At 44.1% G+C, this 23,970-nt stretch overlaps 1 protein-coding gene across 1 annotated transcript in view; it reads right to left on the minus strand.

The window, feature by feature from the left end:
• Nucleotides 1-23,970, minus strand: part of LOC147692109 (protein jagged-2-like) — a 746,472-nt gene that overhangs the window by 240,930 nt on the left and 481,572 nt on the right. Inside the window, exons 3-4 of the mRNA XM_086938407.1 lie at nucleotides 16,603-16,663; nucleotides 12,894-13,148 (exon numbers count right to left, since the gene is read on the minus strand). Of these exons, the coding sequence (XP_086794533.1) occupies nucleotides 12,894-13,148; nucleotides 16,603-16,663 (316 nt within the window). The remainder of the gene's footprint in view (nucleotides 1-12,893; nucleotides 13,149-16,602; nucleotides 16,664-23,970) is intronic.

A 23,970-nucleotide genomic window follows, 5' to 3' on the forward strand; every position in this document is an offset into this window, starting at 1 on the left:
AAAGCGCTCCGATACCCTCGGGTCTGGCCAGCTCTTTATAAAACTCTTAAATAAATAAATAAATAAGCTTGGGAACAAAAAAGAAAGACATCATGGCAAAAGTAATTAAGAACACTGCAGGGAAACGTCTCATAGTGTGTATTTTGGCATTGATGTCTAGGTGTGTGGAACATGATGCTGGCAAAGAAGTAAAATCAATCATGTTAAACAAACTAAGAAAAATGGTGCATTGACGAAACAAATCAGAAATATACATTGTAAAAACACGCATGGGCAGGGCCGGGAGGAATATGGATGGGAGTACTGGGGATTCCATTTCAGTTATTAGAGCACTTGCACAAGAAAATACTTCCAAGTAAGCATAATAAAGATGACAAAATGCAATCAGGTGCAGGTTCATTGGAGTAAACATCCATAGAAGTAAAGTCGGGAAAATTATGAGGAAGGTCACAGTAGTTTAATTGCTCAGTTCCGCAACATATGTGCGCCATTCCTTAGTTATGGAGTAGGAAGGTCACCGTAGTTCAATTGCTCAGTTCTACAACATAGGCGGCACGCCATTCCTCAGTTCTGTCCTTGATTTATGGAATTGCAGTATTCAATCCATTTGCATTAAATTTTTGGAGGAGTTGAGTGAAGTCACTGCCTTTTTATGGCATGCAAGCAGTGTTGATGACCTGCCACTTTACGTCATCTGCAGTGTGCGTCTTTTCCACAAAGTGAGCCACGATAGGAGCATTTCCCACAGTGCACCTGATCCTGTTCGGTGTTGACATATCCATGCTTTTACAGGTTGTAAAGTCTGCCCTCTGTAGAGCAGTTTGCACGGACACCATATACAGTAGATAACATATCTGGAATGGCAGTTGGAATACGATTTGACCTGTACCTTAATAGAACCAGGGGCCTCATTTATGAGGCTGTGCGTCACTTTTACGCCGCCGGTGCGTCACTTTTTGTGACGCACCAGTGGCGTAAAAAATGCGCCTCGTTGCTCCATATTTACAAAGTGACGCATCTAGGTAGATGGGTCACTTTGTAAACCCCTGCGCCAGGTATAATGTATGCAAGGGGGGCGTATTGACGCAAGGAAGGGTCGTAGAAGTGACGCCGTGAAATCTATGAGATTTCACTGCGTCACTTTTAGGACGCCGTTGCGTCAAAATCTTGCGCCTGCCTCACAGCAGGCGTAAGACTGACGCAGGCCCTTTCACATGGGGCTTGCCCCATGTGAAAGGACGCATTGCTGGAGTTCCAGCAAGAGTTAATTATATACATTGAATGTGTACTAAAATACAGCTGCCTCACGCTTGTATTGAATTGGCTCTTTTTTCATATATTTGATTTGTTTGCATAAAATTGTCCAATCGTAATGTTTATAGTCCAGCACTGTATTATTTGTGGGATGTTATATTTGAAATCTTTTTTTCACACAGTCTTGTTCACACAGTTTGTTAGTATCATTGTGTTAATGTAGGTAGTGTTTATTGTCAATAATTGTGTATGTTGTATTATCTATCTGCCATACAGAATTGCTTTTTGAAACATTTTTCTAAAGAAAAAGGTATAAATAAATATACCGGACCTAATTTAACGTTTACGTTTATTGGGTCCCCAATACTGAAGTGATTGAGTAAGGGGGCATTCTATGTTTGTTCTTAGCCCCTCGATAGTAGCATTTTTTAAAGTATGTGGGCCTCCCTATTGCACTCCTCTTTGAAGGTGCAGTTCCTGTGGAGACGCAGGAATTGCCCAAACAGTAATCCATCACGGAGTGCCCTAGGGTGATAGCTGTTGTGGGAAATACAAACAGTGACACGTTCCACTGCCGTAGTCTTAATTACTATTGCCATGAATTCTTTCTTTTTTTTGTTCCCAAGCTAGTGTTTTGCTACCTTTTTGAAATACAGACGGACCACGGAGGATGGGGTCCCGGGGCTGTAAACCGCCCCCGGAGGATGCCTGAGTGCCCCCTCCCCCTTCACAACGTGGCTGGCCCCTGGGGGATGGGGTTCCCAGGGCCGAAATCAGCCTGGGGACGGGGGCCATGCACACCCCCCAAATATAAATATTTGCTCTCCCTGGTACCTGGCCAACCCAGGGGGCTTGAAAAAAAAATGCTTTGGACACCGTGCTTGTTTTTATTTTTTATTTTACTATGGATTTTCGGATCCTCTGAAAATTTGCTGCAACTTCAAAAAAAAAGTTTTTGCTCCCACTATCAGGCCTAGGGGTTCACGGTATTCCTTCCTTGTGTCTTTTTTTTTAATGACTCTGGACTGAGTCACTAGTCCCAAGATAGCTGCCAGGGAGTGACCCTTGACCTTGCCAGGTAGGTCGCTCCCCCCGCTGCAGCTCCACCTGCGCTCTCCAAGTGTCCTGTGCCCTTTTGATCCTCTGTGCCTCGCTGCCCATCTTGCTTCTGATTCCCCACTCTTGTGTGCCCCGCTGCCCATCTTGCTTTTGCTTCCCCGCTCTTCTGTGCCCTGCTGCCCATCCTGCTTTTGTTTCCCTGTTCTCGTGTGCCGGCTGCCCATTTTTCTTTTCGTTTCCCCACTCTTGTGTGCCTTTGTTCCCCTGTGCGCCGCTGCCCCCTTTTGCCTTCTGTGCGTTCATGCCGCTGCATCCCTTGTGGCCCCGCCCACCGCACCCATTCGCTGCCCCCTGCCACTCGCCTCCTGCCACCCAGCTGCTCCTCCCTCCCACCTCCCCTTAAAATGGCGGAGCACACAGCGGGTGCGCCGCTGGCGCGCCGAAGGTGCGCCTAAGGCAAGCCCGTCTGCGCCTGTCCGTGCCTGGGACGCGCCCAGCGCCAGAACCTTTGGCCCCCGCACCAGCCATGAAGTCCGCCTCGATATGACGCCTGCACCCTCATCGCTCTCAAACCAGGATGGACCCAGAGGCGCCCACGGTCCCTTCGCCTGCCAGAACTGCAGCTTCTCCTGCATCAAAGACGCAGAACCACCCGCCACAACAGAACACAACCAGCTACGTTGCATCCTGATCAACAGCCGCTCCGCACGCAAACACGCCGTCGAGCTCTGGGGCCTACTCGGCACCGCAGCACCAGACGTCGCCTTCCTGACCGAGACCTGGATGAACGAAGCGTCCTCTCCAGACATCGGCATAGCCATCCCCGAAGGATACAAGATCACCCGCAGAGACCACACCAACGGAGTCGGAGGAGGAATCGCCATCGTCCACAAAAGACCATCAGGGTCTCAACAAACACCGACGACACTCTCAGCACCGCCGAACATGTGCACTTCCAGATCCACACAGACCCCAAAACCATCCTAAGAGGCACCCTCGTATACAGACCACCCGGAACCCAATAACAATTCTGTGACGCCATCGCCGACTTCATCAGCATGCACTGACCTCCACCGACTACATCATTATCGGAGACCTGGACTTCCATCTGGAGAACAACAATGACAGTAAGTCCTCCACCCTGATAGACAACCTCGCCATCCTCGGACTGGAACAGCTCTTCACGACGCCGACCCACATCGCCGGACACACGCTCGATGCCATATTCTCCTCAAGTCCCCACGTCTCCTTCAGCCACGTATCCGAACCCACCTGGACCAACCACCACTGCATCCACTTCACCTTTCGGAAACCCGTCACACATCACCGCACCCTACAGATCCACCGACGCTGCTAGGGCAAAATCACCAAAGTACAACTACAGAAAAACCTCTCACTCAACCCACCAACCAACCCTCCAACCCGACAACAGTACGCACACTCTCAGACAATGGATGGACGACTGTGCCAACACCTTAGCCCCGCTGAAAAAACAAACCGTCAAAGACACCAGCAAGAGAGACAACTGGTTCACCCCGGAACCCCTAGCGTCAAAGCGCACCTGCCAGAAGTTGGAGAATATATGGCACTGCGAGAAGTTGCCGGACAGCCGGGCAGCCGCGCAGCCCACAAAGACGCCATCCGCAACCACCACCACCTCATCAGGAACGCCAAATGGACCTCCTTCAAAGCCCGCCTCGACAACAACGCACACACCAGCAAGGAGCTCTTCAACATCGTGAAGGAACTCTCCAACCCCAACTCCAACGCCAACCACATCCCGTTGTCGCAAGCCCTGTGCGACTCCCTCGCCACCTTCTTTCTGCGCAAGATCACCAACATTCATGATAGCTTCAATGCCCGGATGACCCTAACAAGCCCCAACACGCCGGAACCACCACACCCCACCGACCATGACCCCCTGACAACCTGGGTCAATGTGAGCATCGAAGACACAATCAAGACCATGGGCACAATCTACTCCGGCTCGCCGTCGGACCCTTTTCTACACCACATCTTCAACAAAGCCGGCAGCTCCATCGCACCTGCACAACATCATCAACCTCTCCTTCGAGACCGCGACCTTCCCTGAAAGCTGGAAACACGCCGAGATCAACGCCCTACTGAAGAAACCCAAGGTGGACCCGAGCAAACTCAAAAACTTCCAGCCTATCTCCCTGCTTCCGTTCCCAGCTAAGACAATAGAGAAGATAGTCAACATCCAGCTCATCCGCTACCTCGAAGACAACAGCATCCTGGACCCCTCCCAGTCAGGATTCCGCAGCAACCACAGCACAGAGACCACCCTCATCGCCACCACAGGCGACATCAGGATCCTACTGGACAACGGCGAGACGGCGGCCCTCATTCTTCCGGACCTCTCCACCGCCTTTGACACTGTCTGCCACCGCACACTATGTGCAGGACTCCACGACGCAGGGATCCGAGACAAGGCCCTGGAATGACCTCCTCCTTCCTCTCCGGCAGAACTCAGAGAGTCCACCTTACCCCGTTCCGAGAACCCAGAGAGTCCACCTTCCCCCGTTCCCATCTGAAGCCTCCAAGATTATCTGCAGCGTCCCGCAGAAATCCTCCCTCAGCCCGACGCTGTTCAACATCTACATGGCGCCTCTCACACGCATCGCCCGACACCACGACCTCAACATAATCTCCTACGCCGACGTAACGCAACTGATCCTCTCCCTCACCAAGGACCCCCTTACCGCCAAATCCAACCTCCACCAGGGAATGAAGGCCGTCAGCGACTGGATGGAGGATAGCCGCCTTAAGCTGAATGCAGACAAGATGGAGATCTTCATCCTCGGGCCCAACCCCTGAGCATGGGATGACCGCTGGTGGCCCGCATTGCTGGGGACACCCCCTGCACCCACAACCACACACGCAACCTGGGGGTCATCCTCGACTCGAAACTTACCATGACCAAACAAGTCAACGCTGTCTACTCCACCTGCTTCAACACCCTCTGTATGCTCCACAAGATCTACATATGGAACCCGACAGACACAAGGAAAACAGTCACCCAGGCCATAGTCAGCAGCAGACTCAACTACGGAAACGCCCTCTACGCCTGAGCCCCAAACAAGCTCATCAACAGACTGCAAAGAATCTAGAATGCCCATGCACGCCTGATCCTTGACGTCCCACGCCGCGACCACATCACCCCCCCACCTGAGGAACCTGCACTGGCTCCCTGTCGATAAAAGAATCACCTTCAATTCCTGATCCACGCACACAAGGCGCTCCACAAGACCGGCCCAGCTTATCTCAACAGCCGACTCTCCTTCTACGTACCCAACAGGAAACTGCGCTCCGCAGACCTCTCCCTGGCTACCGTCCCACGCATTCGTAGAACCACAGCTGGAGACAAATCCTTCTCCCACAGCGCCGCCAAGACTTGGAACACCCTCCCCCTCATCCTACGACAAACCGAAGACCTTCTAGCCTTCAAGAGACAACTCAAGACATAGAGACAAAAAAAAGGACTCCCTCTTGACCTAAATGTTTTGCCACTGGGAAACACCTCTAATATAAAGGGCATACAAAAATCACATATTCATCTTATTTTTGTTTATTTTCTTATTTTTTTTATTTATTAAATCTTTTTCTCATTCATTGAATCATTTATTTATTAGTTTTGAAAACAGATAGTCATTTACTGTAATGTAATGTAATGTAACAACAATTTATAAAGCGCAACATACACCAGTCGGTTTCTTGGCGCTGTTCACTAAATCAGGAGGAGACAAAGAAGGGAGGGCAAGGGAGCTTATGTGTAAGCACCGCGGAAGAGGTGAGTCTTTAGGAGAGACCTGAAGTGAGGGTAAGAGGGGGAAAGTCTAAGTTCCGGGGGGAGAGAGTTCCAGAGTGAGGGGCCAGAAAAGAAAATCTGAGGCCTCCGTGCTTTTTGCGTCTGAACCTGGGCGCCTGAAGGAGAGCATGGTGGGAAGATCGAAGGGGTCTGGAAGGGACGTACGGGTGCAGAAGCGACGAGATGAAAGAGGGGCCGATGCCGGCCAGGGATTTGTGGGTCAAGCAGCCTAGTTTAAATTGACAACGCTCTGATACAGGAAGCCAATGCAGGGCTTTAAGTAAAGGACGGACGTGGTGATGTTTGGGTTGGTGGTAAATGAGGCGTGCTGCCTGATTCTGTATCATCTGAAGTCTTTTGATTTGGTATTGCGGGATACCTGCGTACAAGGCATTGGCATAGTCAACCCGAGAGATGACTAATGCCAGCAACATCAGGTGAGGGCTTGGGTGGTCAGAAAATGGGCAATTTTGCGAATTTTTCTGAGCTGGTGGAAGCAGGAAGACACTGTAGCACTGACCTGATGTTGCATGGAGAGATCACGAGAAATGTAGACCCCCAAGCTTTTGACCTTGTCAGCAGGGCGGGGGGAGGGGCCAAGGGCAGGGGGCCAGAAGGTGGAGTTCCAGGGGTTGGATGGGCCTCCGACAAGAACAAGCTCCGTCTTGTCGGGATTGAGTTTGAGATGGTGAGTGCCCATCCAATTGCTGATATGACAGAGGGTAGACTGGAAGTCCTGAGCCGCATCCTGCGAGGAGTCAAGATTGAAGATGAGCTGAATGTCATCTGCATAGTTAAATGCAGTGACATTCCTTCACCGGAGGGAGCGGATCAGGGGGGTAAGGTACAAATTAAAAAGAAGTGGGGACAGAGACGAACCCTGTGGCACACCGCAGGTGAGTTTCATCCTGTTAGCCGAAAAATGGGAGAGTCGGACAGATTGGTGGCGGTTCGTCAGGAATGAGCGGACCCAGTCAAGGGCCGTCCCTCCGATACCAGCCTCTTTGACACGGTCGACCAAGATGGTGTGGTCGACCGTGTCAAAGGCCGCCGACAGGTCCAGAAGAATCAGGGCTTGGTGGGTGTTAGAATCGGCGCCTCTGCGGAGTTCCTCCATTACAGAGAGAATGACCGCCTCTGTCGAATGGGCGGGTCTGAACCCGGCCTGCTGGGGGTCCAAGAAGTTGGAGTCTTCAATAAAAGAGCTGAGGATACTAGTTACATACGTCTCGAGTACCTTGCTTAGGTAGGGAAGAAGGGAGATGGGGCGGAAGCTGCCCATAACCGTAGGGTCGGCAGTGGGTTTCTTTAGAATGGGAACTACCTCTGCGTTCTTAAATTGGCTGGGGACCTCTCCGAGCAGGAGAGAACTGTTCAGGAGGGCCAGAGGAGAAGTGGGGCAGGCTGAGAAAGCAGCCTGAAGAATTGCGGGGGGGGCAGCAGTCTGTGGGGGAGCCAGAGGAAACTTTGTTAAGCAAGGCGATGAAAACGTCTTCTGATAAGGGGGGGAACTGAGTCAGAGATTGAGAGTTGGTGGAGGGAGCAGCCTCAGTGAGGGGTATAGTCAGGGGTATGGAAGAGATACTATTTTTGATTTTGCTAATTTTATCTATGAAGAAGCAGTTGAGGGAATCGCAGAGTGCCTGAGATGGAAGGGGTTTGATGGTCACCCTATCTGGATGTGAGAGTTCTTCTACAATGGCGAAGATGTCTTTTGATTTTTGCGCAGAGTTGAGGATTTTGGTGGAAAAGTAGGTGGTTTTGGCGGCAGAGATTGCTCGTTTATATTCTCCCAGTAATTTTAGAAAAGGTGGTTTTTCTAAGGGATCATAACTTCTACGCCAGCGACGCTCGGCTTGGCGGAGACCGAGTTTTAAAGATTTAAGGTTGTCAGAGAACCAGCGATGTGCGTCGTGAGGGCGCTTGGTTCTGATTAGCTTGAGGGGGGCGACCTTGTCACTGGCGGATTCTAGCCAATTAACGAGTGCAGCTGCTTGGGAATCGATAGAACCAGAGCTGGGCGGAGCTGACGATGTTAGGGAAGTAAGGAATAAGTCAAGGTCTGCTTTGTTCCAGTTTCTAGCCAAGAGGCTAGTGCCTCGACTGCGAGGGGGCGGAGGACGGACCAGGAGGAGAAAGGAAATTAGGTGATGGTCTGACCAGTGACAAGGTGTGATCATGAGTGACTTAATATCGCGATTATAGGTCCACACTTGATCTAGGATATGACCCTTGGAGTGAGTAAGTGAGTGAACGTGTTGAAGACCATTGAGCCCAGTTAGTAAGTCAGTAAAAGCCAGGGATTGCGGCCTTTCATGGGCGTCTGACGGCCAGTAGTTAAAATCACCCAGGACCAGAAGTTTAGAGTTATTAATTGTGAGCTGGGAAAGCAAGTCACCAAAGTGAGAAGAGAAATTGGGCATGGATTGGGGGGGACGGTATACCAAGACACAGATTAAGGGGGATACAGAGGAATCAAATCTAATAGCTAGGCAGTCCACCTGAGGAATAGTGAGTAAAGAGAGGGAAGTGAACCTGAGGGGAAGTTTGATAATGGCAGCTACGCCACCTCCTGGTTTGTCAGCAGGCCGATTGACTTGGAGTATGTAATACCCCGGAGGAATGGCGGCCAAGATGTCAGGGGACGTATTACTGTATTTCATATCGTTTTCTTGTTTGATACATATACAAAGATTCATTTAAAGTTCAATTACACAAACATAATTTTTTATAAATATCTTAAAAAGCAAGACAGATATAATGCACCAGGTCGAGAAACACTAACACATATACTCACTCACACACCCTACTCATGCATAACTCCACTACAACCAAAAAGATATCCTGTTGTTTGTACACCAGTAACCAAAGGGTTAGATCTAGCTAAAGGAATGGTCGACGCGTTTCGGTGGAAAGACAGCGATATGGACCACCTTCATCAGGACCAGCCAGGGGCAGTTTCAACAGTGTGTCTAGCAACCTGGGATTAATGTCTCTTCATACAATGTGCTGCAACGGAAAATCGCTAGAAAATCCTTCTTCACACCTTGACTGTCTATCTGAGGTTAACGGACCCTTACAGTGTGGTATCCTACGATAACATTTTATCCAATATCATGATTTCAATGAATATAAAATAAAAACTTACCAGAGTTATTGCGTGCAAAGAAGAGGATTGAACAATTATAGGATATACGTGGATGATTATAAAACTTTGAATACAGTAAGCAAGAAGGATTTGGGATACATTGTGAAGTGACTATGAAGGCCGCTCTGGATGAATGAGCAAGTGCTGACAGTCAAAATCTCCCTCAATCAACATACAAATGAAGTCTCGCTCCATGTATGAAATCATGATATTGGATAACATTTTATTGTAGGATACCACACTGTAAGGGTCCGTTAACCTCAGATAGACAGTCAAGGTGTGAAGAAGGATTGTGTAGCGATTTTCCGTTGCAGCACATTGTATGAAGAGACATTAATCCCAGGTTGCAAGACACACTGTTGAAACTGCCCCTGGCTGGTCCTGATGAAGGTGGTCCATATCGCTGTCTTTTCACCGAAATGCGTCGACCATTCCTTTAGCTAGATCTAACCCTTTGGTTACTGGTGTACAAGCAACAGGATGTCTTTTTGGTTGTAGTGGAGTTATGCATGAGTAGGGTGTGTGAGTGAGTATATGTGTTTGAGTTTCTCGACCTGGTGCATTATATCTGTCTTGCTTTTTAAGATATTTATAAAAAATTCTGTTTGTGTAATTGAACTTTAAATGAATCTTTGTATATGTATCAAACAAGAAAATGATATGAAATACAGTAAATGACTATCTGTTTTCAAAAATAATAAATAAATGATTCAATGAATGAGAAAAAGATTTTATAAATAAAAAAACTAAGAAAATAATCAAACATAAGATGAATATGTGATTTTTGTATGCCCTTTATATTAGAGGTGTTTCCCAGTGGTAAAACATTTAGGTCAAGAGGGAGTCCTTTTTTTGTCTCTAGTTGTCTTTCCCCTTCACTCTCTGACCTCAAAGTACAATTGGGAGGGGGTCCCTATCCATATTCTATTGACAACTCAAGACCTGGCTGTTCGACCAGTTGCAACAGTACCCCCCCTCTCCCCACCCTTCAGCGCCTTGAAACCCTTGCGGGTATGTAGTGTGCTTTACAAATTATTGATTGATTGATTGATTGAGTACTTCCTGGTTGAAGTGGTGGCAGCCAATCAGATCATAATTTGAGATCTTTCAGGATCTGCAGAGCCTCCATGTCCCTCGATATGCAAAGGTTTTGTGCATTAATTGCTCATAAGCCACTGAACAGATTTACACAAAACACACAAAGAGCACTCTTTCTTGACCTAGATCTAGCTTTCCTGCCAAATTTGGTGCAAATCCGTTCTGCGGATTAGACTGTAGCTGGATCTAAAGTTTATATGGAAAATAATTTTTTTACTCGGCCCCTGCTTGATGGATCAACCTGAAACTTTCTATGTGCAAACTAGGCACAAGGGATCAGTTTTTTCGGAATGTTTTGTAGAGATTCGTCAAATGGCGCCAAATTTATAAGCAACACAAAAAATGTATTCCCTGTGGAAATATGATCCTAACTATAACTACCCAGTGGAGACTGCCCTGGGAAAAATTAAATATATATATATATATATGTATAGGCTGTACGTTTTAAGTTTAAACCTATAACAACTGATAAAACCCCACTGAAAGGAAAATAGCCCTCACCAGTGTAAACATATAAACACTGAAAAAACACCTTTGCAACCACAAAATAAATGCCATTCAAAGAAAGAAAAAGGTGAGTGAAAGAGTCAGTTTTATTTATTTATTCCTGAAGGGTACAATACAATGTAACTTTGTTACATAAGGTAGCAGGAAGAAAGACTGGGCTAACATTATTCTGCTTGAGTTTTGTTTCTTAGGGATGTCACTAAAATATTGTTTCTTCTTTCTTTTGTTTTTGCCATTTTATGGTCTTTGGTCTAATGATGCAGGGTTTAGAGGTATGTTTTAGGTCTTATTTAATTATTATATAAACTGGAGAGAATCAGGAAATATATTTGATTCTTTCACTGATATGTAAAATGGCTGGTTTCATATGAATCTTGATAAATATATACCATCACATTTACCCACAGACAAAGAATGGGTGAAACCCTGTGATACATCAGGCTCTTTTCTAGCAAGTCATTATTGATAGTAAGTGAAATGCCAAACACCCTAGGCTTTAAACATTCAATGCAAGGTTTATTGTCAGGTATATGTGAAAAGAGTGCTGTCAACAAGCATCTGGGATAGTTGGGAAAACATGACACCAGATGTTTGGAAAACACGGAATGCAGTGTCACTTAGAATGCTGCTGCTGAAAGTTCTAACCAAGTTCAACAAAGATTTGAGTATATTGTGTGTATTTGCAATAATTCAGCTATGTACATGAAAATGTTGTGTGATGACCTGTCAAAATCAATACCTGAGCTGAAGTGGAATTGGAGGTGGATTTATAAACGCGTGGCTACCCGTGGGCGTCCCAGCGCTGGCCTTGTAAGAATGTATCTGTGGCAAGTGGCCTCTCTATAAGAGATCCTTGCCATTTGCAAGATGGTATGCTGAAAGCATCTTTACAATCTTCAGAGTTAATGAAAAATGCTATTGACTTTGTAGTATATTCTGGTGCACTGTTTCATTTTGGGCAGGAACTCGAACACAAATATTTCTCATTTTGTGCTTTGTGTGGCATCAATGAAAGAGTAATCCCAACTGTGTCATTTAGCTGGTGATTCTCAGTTCTAGAGGCCATGAATGCTATTTTATCCATGTGGCGACCATTTGCAGAATGTGTGCTTAGTGATGAAGCAGAGAGTCAAGAAATGTGAGAATCTTTGGTCGCATATTTATACTATAAAATATAATATATATATATATATATATATATATATATATATATATATATATACACACACACACACACACACACACACACACACACGCACAGGGTAATATGCTATTCATTATCATTGTTGAATGTTAGAAGGGTCCATGACTCAAACAGGTGAAGCCTGTGAATCATAATGCCCTTCCCCTCCTTCACCTTTGGTAATAAAGGGGATATTATACTCTGCACATCTGCAAGTATGGTTTATGCCATGGCATTTTTCATGTGGATTCATTTGACCACACAGTATATACATATGGTGTGTGAAGAGGAACAGAAAAATAAAGCAGATACACACACAAAAAAATAATTTAAATAAAAATACATTATGGGAAAGTCAAAATGTGTGAAAATACGTGATTTATGCAATGGAACCGGAAATAAGGAAATGGGGAGAGAGAGAGAGAAACAGACAGAGAGAGTGAGTGAGAGAGAGAGAGAGAGATCAGTTACATTTTGTTTCTGTCTTTTCACCCTTGCACTGTACAATGGGGTTTGGGCATTATTTTCACTGTTGGTTTAGTAGAGTACTCTGATAGGGTTTGTGCATTTTGCTTTGTACTCTTCCATAAACGGTAATCTGTTTCAAGGTGGATGGAGATATATGTCTGTAGTATACACCAATACCACTAATAATGGTAGGTGCATAGGTATGGTGTTTGAAATAAAATCTGATGAATGTGCCTTTTAACATACATTTACTCAACCTCATCCCCCAGGTTGTATGACTACTAGAAGAACCATTTATTTACAAGAATAACAAACACTCTCTCCTACACCAAACCCCTTCCCCGTACCTTGTTTACACTCAGGACCGCTCCATCCCTCCAGACACACCTTGTGGCCCCCTGAGTCGCAGGTATGGTGCCCAAAGAAGTCATCACGGCGGCGGCAGAGTTTGTTGCAAGAGGGGCCATAGTAGTGTTCTGCGCACCTCACCCGGATCTTGTACTCAATTATAACCGCCCGACCATGGTGCTGGAAGGGCTGCCAGAGGTCGCCTGGGCTCAGCATGCCGGAATGTGTGACCCGGTCTATCAGATGCCGTTCATCTTCCAAAGAAACACAAAAGGAATTAATGTTTCAAAATGGCTGCCACCTCAGCTAATCATCCACCAACACAGCAGGACACAACACTTACTTGCCAATAGTCTACGAGTCTACGACCAATATAAAGCAGGATTTTTTAAGAATTAGAATCACTTACACCACAATGATGGCATCATTAACAAGCATTTGCAATGCAATAGGTCTTGCATTTGCGAGAGTTTGAGCTATTGGAATTGTTGAATGACAATAGCTTAAATTCTCGCAAATGCGAGACCTATGGCACTGCACATTGTTTTTGTTGTTTACAAGAACCTATGCCATGCTTTCACATTAATGGAGACCACAACCCTCTCTTTAGACGAGACGCATCTAGAGCAAGGGCAGCGATCGCCAATAAAGTGAAAGCACAGTATGGGGCACCTTTTGCCCCATTCCACGGTTTCACTTCAATAGCGGTTGCTGACCTTTCTTTAGACGCGCCTCATCTAAAGAAAGGGGCGTGGCCTCTATTAACGTGAAAGTGCAGCATAGGAGCTTGTAAACAACAACAAAAGTGAATAAAAGTGTTAGGAGAGAGCGTGAAAGGCATTTAACAAAATAATGCTCGGAGGCTGTAATAAAAGCCTACTGAGTAACAACATATGTAACAGGGTTTGTCCTCATAGGAGGTTACAAATGAAGACAAGGGGGTACTAAAGAGGGACTACTAAACCTCTTCACCAATGAAAAGCTACAGTTTACAAAGGACAATGACGCAAGCCAGTTAGTGGCGTGTCTTGAGCAATAAATGGACTTGTTTTGTATTGTATTGGTATTAACATAGAGCATTCCATACAATGAGATAAATGAGTGACCTTTGTGCACTGTGGGCAGTTTTAAACTCGCTGCCCCATCTTGCCATCAAAATACAACACAAAACATGGTCCTTGTGTGGCCAGAGCAGTCAAGGACTCCCATGAAGTGTGGGTTACAGAGTCTTCCGCTGGTGCCAGGGCTCGAGGAGCAGATTTGAGTTTCATTCTCTACCAATGATGTTTGGAAGCTCCAGAGCCATTTCCAAGGCCAAGCCTCAGCCCCTGAGACGGATTGGTGTCACTACAACGCGGTTTTTTACAACGCATTCCGTTACATCGGAATTTTTACAACGCAGGATCCAATACATCGGATGCCATTACAACGCATGGCATTACATAGCAGATGCTATTACAACGCATGGCATTACATCGTAAGTATAGGTAAGTATACCTTTTTAAAAAAAATGTAATTAAGTTAATTTAATTAATTTAATTTAATTAATTTAATTAAAATACATTTTAAAATAGTAATTAATTTAATTTAATAAATTAAAACCTATTTATTTATTTAATTTTAATAAAAATTGTAATTAATTTTATTTAATTAATATAATGAAATTAATTTAAGTTAAATATTTTTTAAATTGTAATTAAATTAAATTAATTAAAATAATGTATTTAATTTAATTAATTTAATTTAAAAATGTAAATAATATAATATAATTAATTTAATTTAATAAATATATTTTAATTAATTTATAAATGGTAAATATAATTTAATTAGCCCTAAACACAAACCTACCCCTGAACCCTAAAATACCCCTGTACCCCAAAACCCAAACCCAGCCCTAAAACCTAAAAATACCCCTATACCCCAAAACCCAAACCCTGCCCTGAAACCTAAAAACACCCCTGTACCCCAAAACCCAAACCCTGCCCTAAAACCTAAAAACACCCCTGTACCCCAAAATACAAACCCTGCCCTGAAACCTAAACACACCCCTGTACCCCAAAACCCAAACCCTGCCCTGAAACCTAAAAACACCCCTGTACCCCAAATCCCAAACCCTGCCCTGAAACCTAAAAACACCCCTGTACCCCAAAACCCAAACCCTGCCCTAAAACCTAAAAATACCCCTGTACCCCAAAACCCAAACCCTGCCCTAAAACCTCAAAACACCCCTGTACCCCAAAACCCAAACCCTGCCCTAAAACCTAAAAACACCCCTGTACCCCAAAACACAAACCCTGCCCTAAAACCTAAAAATACCCCTGTACCCCAAAACCCAAACCCAGCCCTAAAACCTAAAAATACCCCTGTACCCCAAAACCCAAACCCAACCCTAAAACCTAAAAATACCCCTGTACCCCAAAACCCAAACCCAGCCCTAAAACCTAAAAATACCCCTGTACCCCAAAACCCAAACCCAGCCCTAAAACCTAAAAATACCCCTGTACCCCAAAACCCAAACCCTGCCCTAAAACCTAAAAATAACCAAACACCCCAAAACATATACCTCAGTACCCCAAAACATATACTCCTATACTCATACTTATTATAAAAATTACTTAAATTAATATATTTAATTTATAATATTAAAAAACATAAATAAATATATTTATTTATAATTAATAATAATTAAATTAATTATATAATATTAAATAAAATAAAAAAAATTATATACTTACCAATACTTACGATGTAATGGTATGCGTTGTAATAGCAGCTGCTATGTAATATCCTGCGTTGTAATAGCATCCGATGTAATGGAACCAGCGTTGTAAAAGCTGCGTTGTAACAGCATTACGATGTAAAAAATGCGATGTAACAGTAACATACCCCTGAGACAACTCTAAGACATACTCGGCAAGTGATTCAATAGCAAAACTTCAACTCTAGACACAGATATGACCAACAGACGATAATTCTTACCCTAGGTCATTTATTGCGGACTGACCTGTTACATACACGTAGTTTACAGTGAAGGTGGCTAACAGCGCATTTTTGATTGGCAGCAAATCGCAAGAAGAAGGGGGAACAAACCCCACCACCTCTTTCCGTGTCCCAAAGGAAACATATCAATGGATTGCCATTTTGACTGTAGTGGAAAACCATTTAACAGATACACCACACAAATCAGATGCTTCTATTGGGCAAAGTGGAAGGGTGAGAGTTGCTCATAAAGGACAGCTTCTACTATGTGATTGTGAGCTGAGGTATCAGGTGAAGTAGAAAGTGTGCTGAGGAACAATGCAGCTACCCTGTCGTCATTCACTGAATGCCAACTTGTATGGTTGAAAGTAGCCCATTCCCTGCTTTGCCACCTGAGTGTAATGTTCACAGAAAAGAAAAAATATCCCTATGACCTTGTAATACATCTATCAAGTGTAATCCCAAAGTCCTTCCAGGGAGCCCACTGCCATTGCGGCGCCAAGCTACAGTGTTTAATTTGTAAAAAAAAAGAATTAAGTCCCAGGGCCCTTCTCAGGAGCCTGCACTACCCATACCCTGCCAGCGCTGCCAATGGCAGTACAAACATAACACCTGAACTGTAACTAGAGCCGGTTCTGGCAATTAAGTGCAGGTGGCGAGCACCGGAAACCAACCAGCACAAATTAAGCACTGCAAGCCAATGCATTAGATGTAAATTCTGCCTCTTACCTGGGTCATCAGCTGTGTTGTTGACCAGGTCCCAGGCTTCAAGTACGAGAGAGTAGGATTTCTATACGAAACAAAGTAGACAAAAAGTAGTAAGAGGAAGTGTGAGGACAATTAATAAGGTTTCACTTAGCAAGCACGATTTCTCCAAATAAAGTACAACAAACATCTATCTTAATTTAGGGCCTCAGTATTAAACCTGTTTCACCTTGCAGAAATCGTGTGGTTTAAAAGCTGTGGGTTTGTTATTACCACACCAGATATAATCCTGATTCCGGTACAAAACCCAGTCTGCGTAGGAGTGACGAAATTGTTCCTCACCCACTATTTTACATTCTCTATCTGGTAAAAAGCATTTCTGCGCACAGTGAAATTAACCTATATGCCCACGATAGGAGACAGATATATATTCGAATCAGGGACATTTTAAGGATTTCGAAGGCCCTGGGCCAAACTTTTTTTGTGGACCCCTGTTCTGAACAGTTTTGAATTTATGATCCAATTTCCGATTGTACATGCCTTCTTTGGCCAGGTCACTGACAGCGCACAGACACACTTGTCCAAATTCTGAAATGCAGCAGTAGCCGCTCACTAATGTTACTGCAAATAATCCCTGTGAAACCCTCCCAATTCTCATATGTGAGGTCCTGTTTTGATCTAAAAGAAACTTTGTTGTGGGCGTTGCATGAAGCATAAACATAATATTTCTCTGCAAAATATCTGTAAAAGACTGTCACATCACCCACATTAAAAATAAATGGAAAAAAAACGGTATTTACAATAATTCTGTTTAAGAATTATTCAAGGTCAACAGGACAACACTCTGTGCAGAACAGAGCTGACTCTATCAGCTTATATAAAACTTTTATGACACAGTCGATACAAACAGTTGCAGTTATGGTACCCAGATTACCTTGCACGTGACATCAGAGCAGGATTAAGACGGATGAGAACAAAAGAGTAGAGAATCCTTACTGAATGTAGAACTAACACAACATCAACCATGGGCAATGACAACATTCTCTAACTGAGTATTGCACACCTAGAACTGCTGCCTTGACCCCTTGGATAGGGCCTTCGGTTTTAAAAGCCTTGTCAACATGGCTGACGTAATTGAAGAACAGCTTTGTTCACTCTACAAAATCCCTCACACTCAAGGGTGGTTTTACCTTTTGGACGCACACTCTAGCTGAAATTATTCGACATAATGTAATAGAATTGCATAATGCATTGGCATAGCCATGCAGATTCATGCAGACTTGAAACAAAGCAGGAAAGAAGGACTAAACAGAAGTCACAATACACTGAAAGTGAAGCTGATGGGACCAAGGCACAAGAAAAATGCTCACATTCTTTCCAATCAACTATATTGTGTCAATCAAACATCATTATGTCACGATATTGCTTTAGTTGCTCTTTGAACACACGAAGACAAGGACATGAGAAGATTTGCAACATCTACCTACACTTCAAACTCTACAAAGGCCGAGGTCTAACCTAGAGAAAAGATCTTCAACTATTTGCCAGAGACCCAAATTGGACAGGAAGGACTTCAAACAATATGACCATTAAAAATACAAAAAAAACTGCTGAATCGATGAAAGAATGTAACAGAAATACTGTGCGTTTTTTTCACCGACAGCTCCGTTCAAGGTCATTGGGACAACAGAGTGCTGTGCATTAGTCCAATAATGCCACATCTCCAAGACATCCCATTATCTCTTCAGAGACAAACTACATGGTGCATGGGCAGTAATAGGGAATGCAGGAAAATCATCCCCCAATAGTAATTCATCCAGACGTTCTATAACAACACTTGCAATGCCAGCACACACCACCTTGGCAAAACAAAGATTGTTTGTTAGTCCAACAAGAGCTCAACAAAACAGGACCCACCGAACGAGAGCCCATGGAATCTATAGCCAACTTTACCTGTGATTCCCTGGCATCTTCAGTGGAAACCATCATGACATGTTGGTTATATTATCATTGGAAACACACAAAACACATATGTTCACCCTTTCTCCTACATGAAAGTACAGTTTATGCCACTAATACGTTTCCTACACCTCAACTCTCAATAATCTTAATGATATTCCTTCTATTCCCTTACCAGTCTAATTATCTTATCACACACACACCACACACACACACAACATTTATGTATCACTATGAACACACACACACACCACACACACAACATTGTTTATATATCACTATGAAGACACACACACCACACACACACCACACACACACATACACACGCACACACGAGCACAAACCTCGACTGTTGCACAGTTGTGCATACTACCAGACATAAAGTTCGATATTTCCCTAACGGATGCCATATCTCGCTCGCCATCCACCATCTTTTCCCTATTCGGTAACCATCCATAATCTACTTAATGAAACTGGCGAGAAAAGCGTCTTTGTTATGTTATGTTAAGATAGTTTATAAAGCGGACAGCTGCCCCAGCAACGGGGCGTCCCGGCGCTGAGAAACAATAACACAACTACGGCAGGAAAATCCCAACACAGTTAAAAAGACGAAGGACAGGGGCGTCAAAGGAACATAAGAAAGGAGAGCTTATTGTGAGAACAAATAGGTTTTTATCGCTTTCCGAAAGATCAAATAATTATCCATGCTCCGGATATGTTGTAGGCTGCTCTCTATTCCTCCTTTGAAGTGGATAGTGGTTGCACTTCCCAATTGGGTTCTGGCACCTCTGTACATAGTCTACAATAGTAAAAGGGAAACTATCACAGCCAGTTATCACAGTTCTAAATACTGACATATATTCTTCAGAGACAGAACGCCTTGAATCCAAACATACACTGGGTATTACATGATCAAGTCCCTTTGTCACTCTTTTCATAAAAATACTGTACCTGTGGGTTGTGAAATGTGCGCTCTTTAAAGTTTAACCTCAAAGTAAGAAATACAAAATGGCTAATACCTCAACAACAGACCAAAGTCGCCTGATCCACCACATAGTTTTACTTTTAAGGCCTAAGGATCATGTTAGTCTAAGCCTGCGTCATCTGCCTTTTATCTACTCCAGAGACTAGACTCCACCAAACCTTTTGTGTCACCCTCAATGGCAGCCAGTCATTTTAGAGGAGAAGGGGTGAGTGGCCACATACACTCACTCACTCACTCACCCATGCACGCGCACACACACACACACACACACACACGCACACACACACACACACACACACTACAACACTCACTCACTCAAATACACATACACACATGCCTTCATACATGCATGCATGCAAACACCAAACATTCAAGAACAAAACTTACCTTCATTGCTGCTCTCTGGGAGGGAAGCCTAATAGGTCCCAGGAGGGTTGGAAGTGCTGCCTTCTCTTATTGGCTGCCCTAAGATCAGCCCGTGATGGAAAGCAGCAGTCCCTCACTCGTCACAGAGTGGGAGGGGGTCAGTGAGACTGCTGGTCCCACACTGGGCGAGGTGTCACTGATTGACACTCGGCCCTGGACACTTCAGGGCTTAAAACTTAAGTGCCCAAGTCCAAGGCAATCAGAGCAGCTCCCCCTTATCGTGTGGGGGATGGGCTCAAGGTACTTTTGCCAGACTGAGGAGGTGACACCCACAGGGCTGTGAAATCCACAGCCTTGCAAAGCTCAACTCAGGCAGCCTGGAGCCGGTGCATTTAGCATATGTCTAGCTCCTGGCTGCCTGACCTGAACCAGTCCTTTGTTCAGCTTAACAGACATTCTTCCTGTGGGGGAAAGGTGGAGGGTGTGGCCCCTGATCCCGTACAGACAGATCACAGCTGGTTACTATCAATATTAAGAAAAGTGTGTCTTTTATTTCTTATTGTCTGGCCAGCTCCTAACGTTTCAACTAGGATGTTAAATATCAGAGCCTACTGTCGAGGACAAAAATAATTATTAAAGGCCTGAACACATGTTAAAAGCCTAAGCGGCAAAACTTATTTAGCGAGAATGGCTATAATGGCTATTAGAAAATTTCACCCACTGAGAGTAGAGTTATCTAAATTATATGAGTGAAAAAAGGAAAGATAAACATTGGAATGTTGGAGCAGATGGTCTGTACCAGCCATTATAGGCCCTGTGTTGGAGTAACATTACTGGGCATGTGTGTTTTCAACTGCAACACTCACCACAACATTTAAAAAGGATTCCAGGATTAAATCCACACATTTCTCTCCCTATTCTATCCCTTTTAAAAACGTACAATATTTTCTTTTAGTTTAAATGAAACCTTGGCCACCATGCATGCACATATACATTCCTATACCTACCGCCGGGAGTGGATAAGCCAGTACCACCATTCAGCTATGAAACTAGGAAGAATTCAGGGTGGCAGGTGAGAAGCTGATGAGCTGAGGAAGTTACAGATTCCAAATGCACTTTATCAGAGATGGAATTAGGCATCTATGTGCCCCTCATCACCAAGGTCTCCTTTACCCACACAATGGGAATCAAAAATCCGAAAGTGGATGACCACCAAAAATCGGACAAATCCAAACTTTAATGAGGTTTCTAAGCAGTAACCATGTCATGCCTCACTTATACACCTGCTGTTGATATCTTTTCAAATATTAAGGCAACCAACCAAGTTTCATTAGATAACATGGACATGCAAGTATAGTTGTATAGCTATCTCATAAATGTGAAAAGCATATTAAAGTAAACAGTAATAATTCAATAATAAAAAATTGCCCACTTCAAGGATGCTCAGTGCAAGGCCATAGGTCAGGCTTGACTCCTTAATCAGACTGTGTGCTGTGTGCCCAGTGGCTTCTTTGGTTAGAGTAATTGAGTGCTGGGCCTTGCCAGGGCTGAAATGCGTTTTGGCATCAGCACCCCTTCACCTCAGGATCACCTCAGGTTCTCTTCTCCCACAGCGAAAATAGGCTGTGGGTTGAGTAACCTTTCCTTACAGCACATGGCCCAACTTAACTACTTCGGTGCTCATGATGAGCCCAGCTCGTCATGAGTCACAATGGAGCTGTGCTCAAGACGAGCTGGGCTCGTCATAACGGCTCTGTGCCGCCCACACGCGGTTGATTCCCTACCTGTGCGGGTGAATTAATCAGTGGGCGGGGTCGTGACGAGCCCAGCTCGTCATGAGCACATCTCCACTGTGACTCATGACGGGCTGGGCTCGTCACAAGCACCATGCTCACCCCGCCCACACCATGGGGGAATTACCCCCGCAGCAAAGGGGTTAAGGACAATTCCTGCCCCAGGGTGTGCTGGAGGCACTCAAAAGTTGTGTCCAGTGGCCTTTAGAAAGCACTGTGTATGATTGGTGATGTCAATGGTGATGTGATATGACCAGGGTTTAATCGAAGATATCCTTTGTAATATCATCTATGACATTATGAGTAAAGTCATGAGCAGTACTTCAATCTCCCATCTGATGGATCTTTCTAAGTTGACTGAGACACAAAAGGAGTTAGTAATAATAAAACAATTTAACTTTTGTGAAGCTCATTTGGCCCCAAAATAAGGAAGTTAAGTAGTTGTATTACTAATTAATAATGTAACGAGTATATACATATCAAGAGAATATTATAAAGATACAAGATTAAAGCTGGCAAGCTGAAATATCGCAATAGGTTCAGGTTCAGTTTCAGTAGAATAAGATATGAAATAATCACAGCGACAGTAATACAAAATCTGAGAAATAGGAATAGGAGTTCCTTAAAGAAACTCCAATTCTCTCTCCTAAACATGAATAAGTTCTAAAGTTATCTAATCAAGGCTCTTAATTTATAATTAGGATGATTAATTGAATAGGGTTTCAAGGAAATTTGTAAGTGCGAGAAGGTATCAACATAGTAAAGACTCCAATAGAAGTGTTCCAGAATTTGAATAAGTGTTTAGCATGAGACTATATACTTGTAAGAATAAAGGAAGCAAAGAGGTTTGTACCCCCTCAAAGTCTTAGGAAATATGCGTACAACTAACAGTGTGGACATTAATTAAAACCAGTAAAACTTCAACATCTATCATATCTCTTCCCAAACTACCAGAAACCAATCAATTCTCTTCTTATGCTGTGCATATGCTATTTTACCAGACTTTCCCATCCCACAGGACTTGGGCAGTTACTGCAACCTTGAAAATTCTCTGTTCCTGATGCGCAATGTACGGAAGGCTTCATCTGCTCATTAGTTCTTCACATTCCTTGCCAAGATGTCTGTTCTCATGCTTTACTATCAAGAAACAAGTACTGACAATACTCATTATCTCTAGTTAATGAAATGTTGAGAATGGACCAGCAAAGGAAAAATACAAACTGGCAGAGCAAAATATATTTCAAAAAGAAGGCCTTTAGTCAGGCTAACTTTATCATTTAAATGTGCACTTCAAATACACGATTATACTTGAGTACATGTAACTCAAGAACGGGGGCGGCTCTACCATTATGGCAGATGAGCGTCACCCCAATAGGTGGCAGCAGAGGTAAACAGTTAAAAAATAAAATTAAAATAAATCCATTTTATTATCATTTTATTTTTCCATTTCCTGCGGCTGCAGCGGGCGTGTCATAGGGCGGGGCCATGCACTCTGCAACAGCAGTGGAGAGGAGGGGGGATAGGCACAACTAAGTGCGTATGACTGTTTGGCCGGACATCTTAGGCCGGCCAAACCATCATGCACACTTAGCATTTCTCCACCCAGCTGTGTTGTTCAGCCAAGTGGAAAAAATCCACAGGCTTCCAGTCCCTGTCTGAGCATCAAACCATGTCGCTCAGACCAATCCAAACCCTGCTTTCATACTGGGAATAGCATTCCCTGCATGAGAGCAGCGTCAGGAATTGGCATCTGGGTGCCTGCTCAGTGTGATCAGCCTGGGACCGGACCAGCATCAGGATCAGGAGAGGAGCAAAGTGGCAGGTAAGTTCTGTATTTTTTTAAAGTTTTGTCTGTTCTCCACACCCCCTGCCCAACTGCTTCGGATACCGTGCAGCCGCCATACTCAAGAACAAATACAATATGTGAGAAATGCATACATGATTACGTTTTCAAATATGACTTTTAGAATACATGTAAATGTGACTTCAAGTAAAAAAGCAAATGTGAATACAGAATGTATGTCTTCATGTTAAAGTTAACATCAGTGCGCACATTTATAAAACTCTTGTCGCTACAGTAAATACATATCATTAACGCAATTAAATGTTCACACAAGTTTATAAAGTTATGGCACTTAGTACATATAGTGTCACATGCAGGTAGAGGGCATTTCTGTGACATGTAACAATGGAGTCTAAATTGCTCTATTCCAATTCCCCCCTCTGATTGCAATGTTAGCCATCACAATAACACACACATGAATCCTTATCTGGTCAGTCAAATCAAAG

This window comes from Lissotriton vulgaris, chromosome 9 (genome assembly GCF_964263255.1).
Source record: "Lissotriton vulgaris chromosome 9, aLisVul1.2, whole genome shotgun sequence".
Classification (NCBI taxonomy): domain Eukaryota; kingdom Metazoa; phylum Chordata; class Amphibia; order Caudata; family Salamandridae; genus Lissotriton; species Lissotriton vulgaris.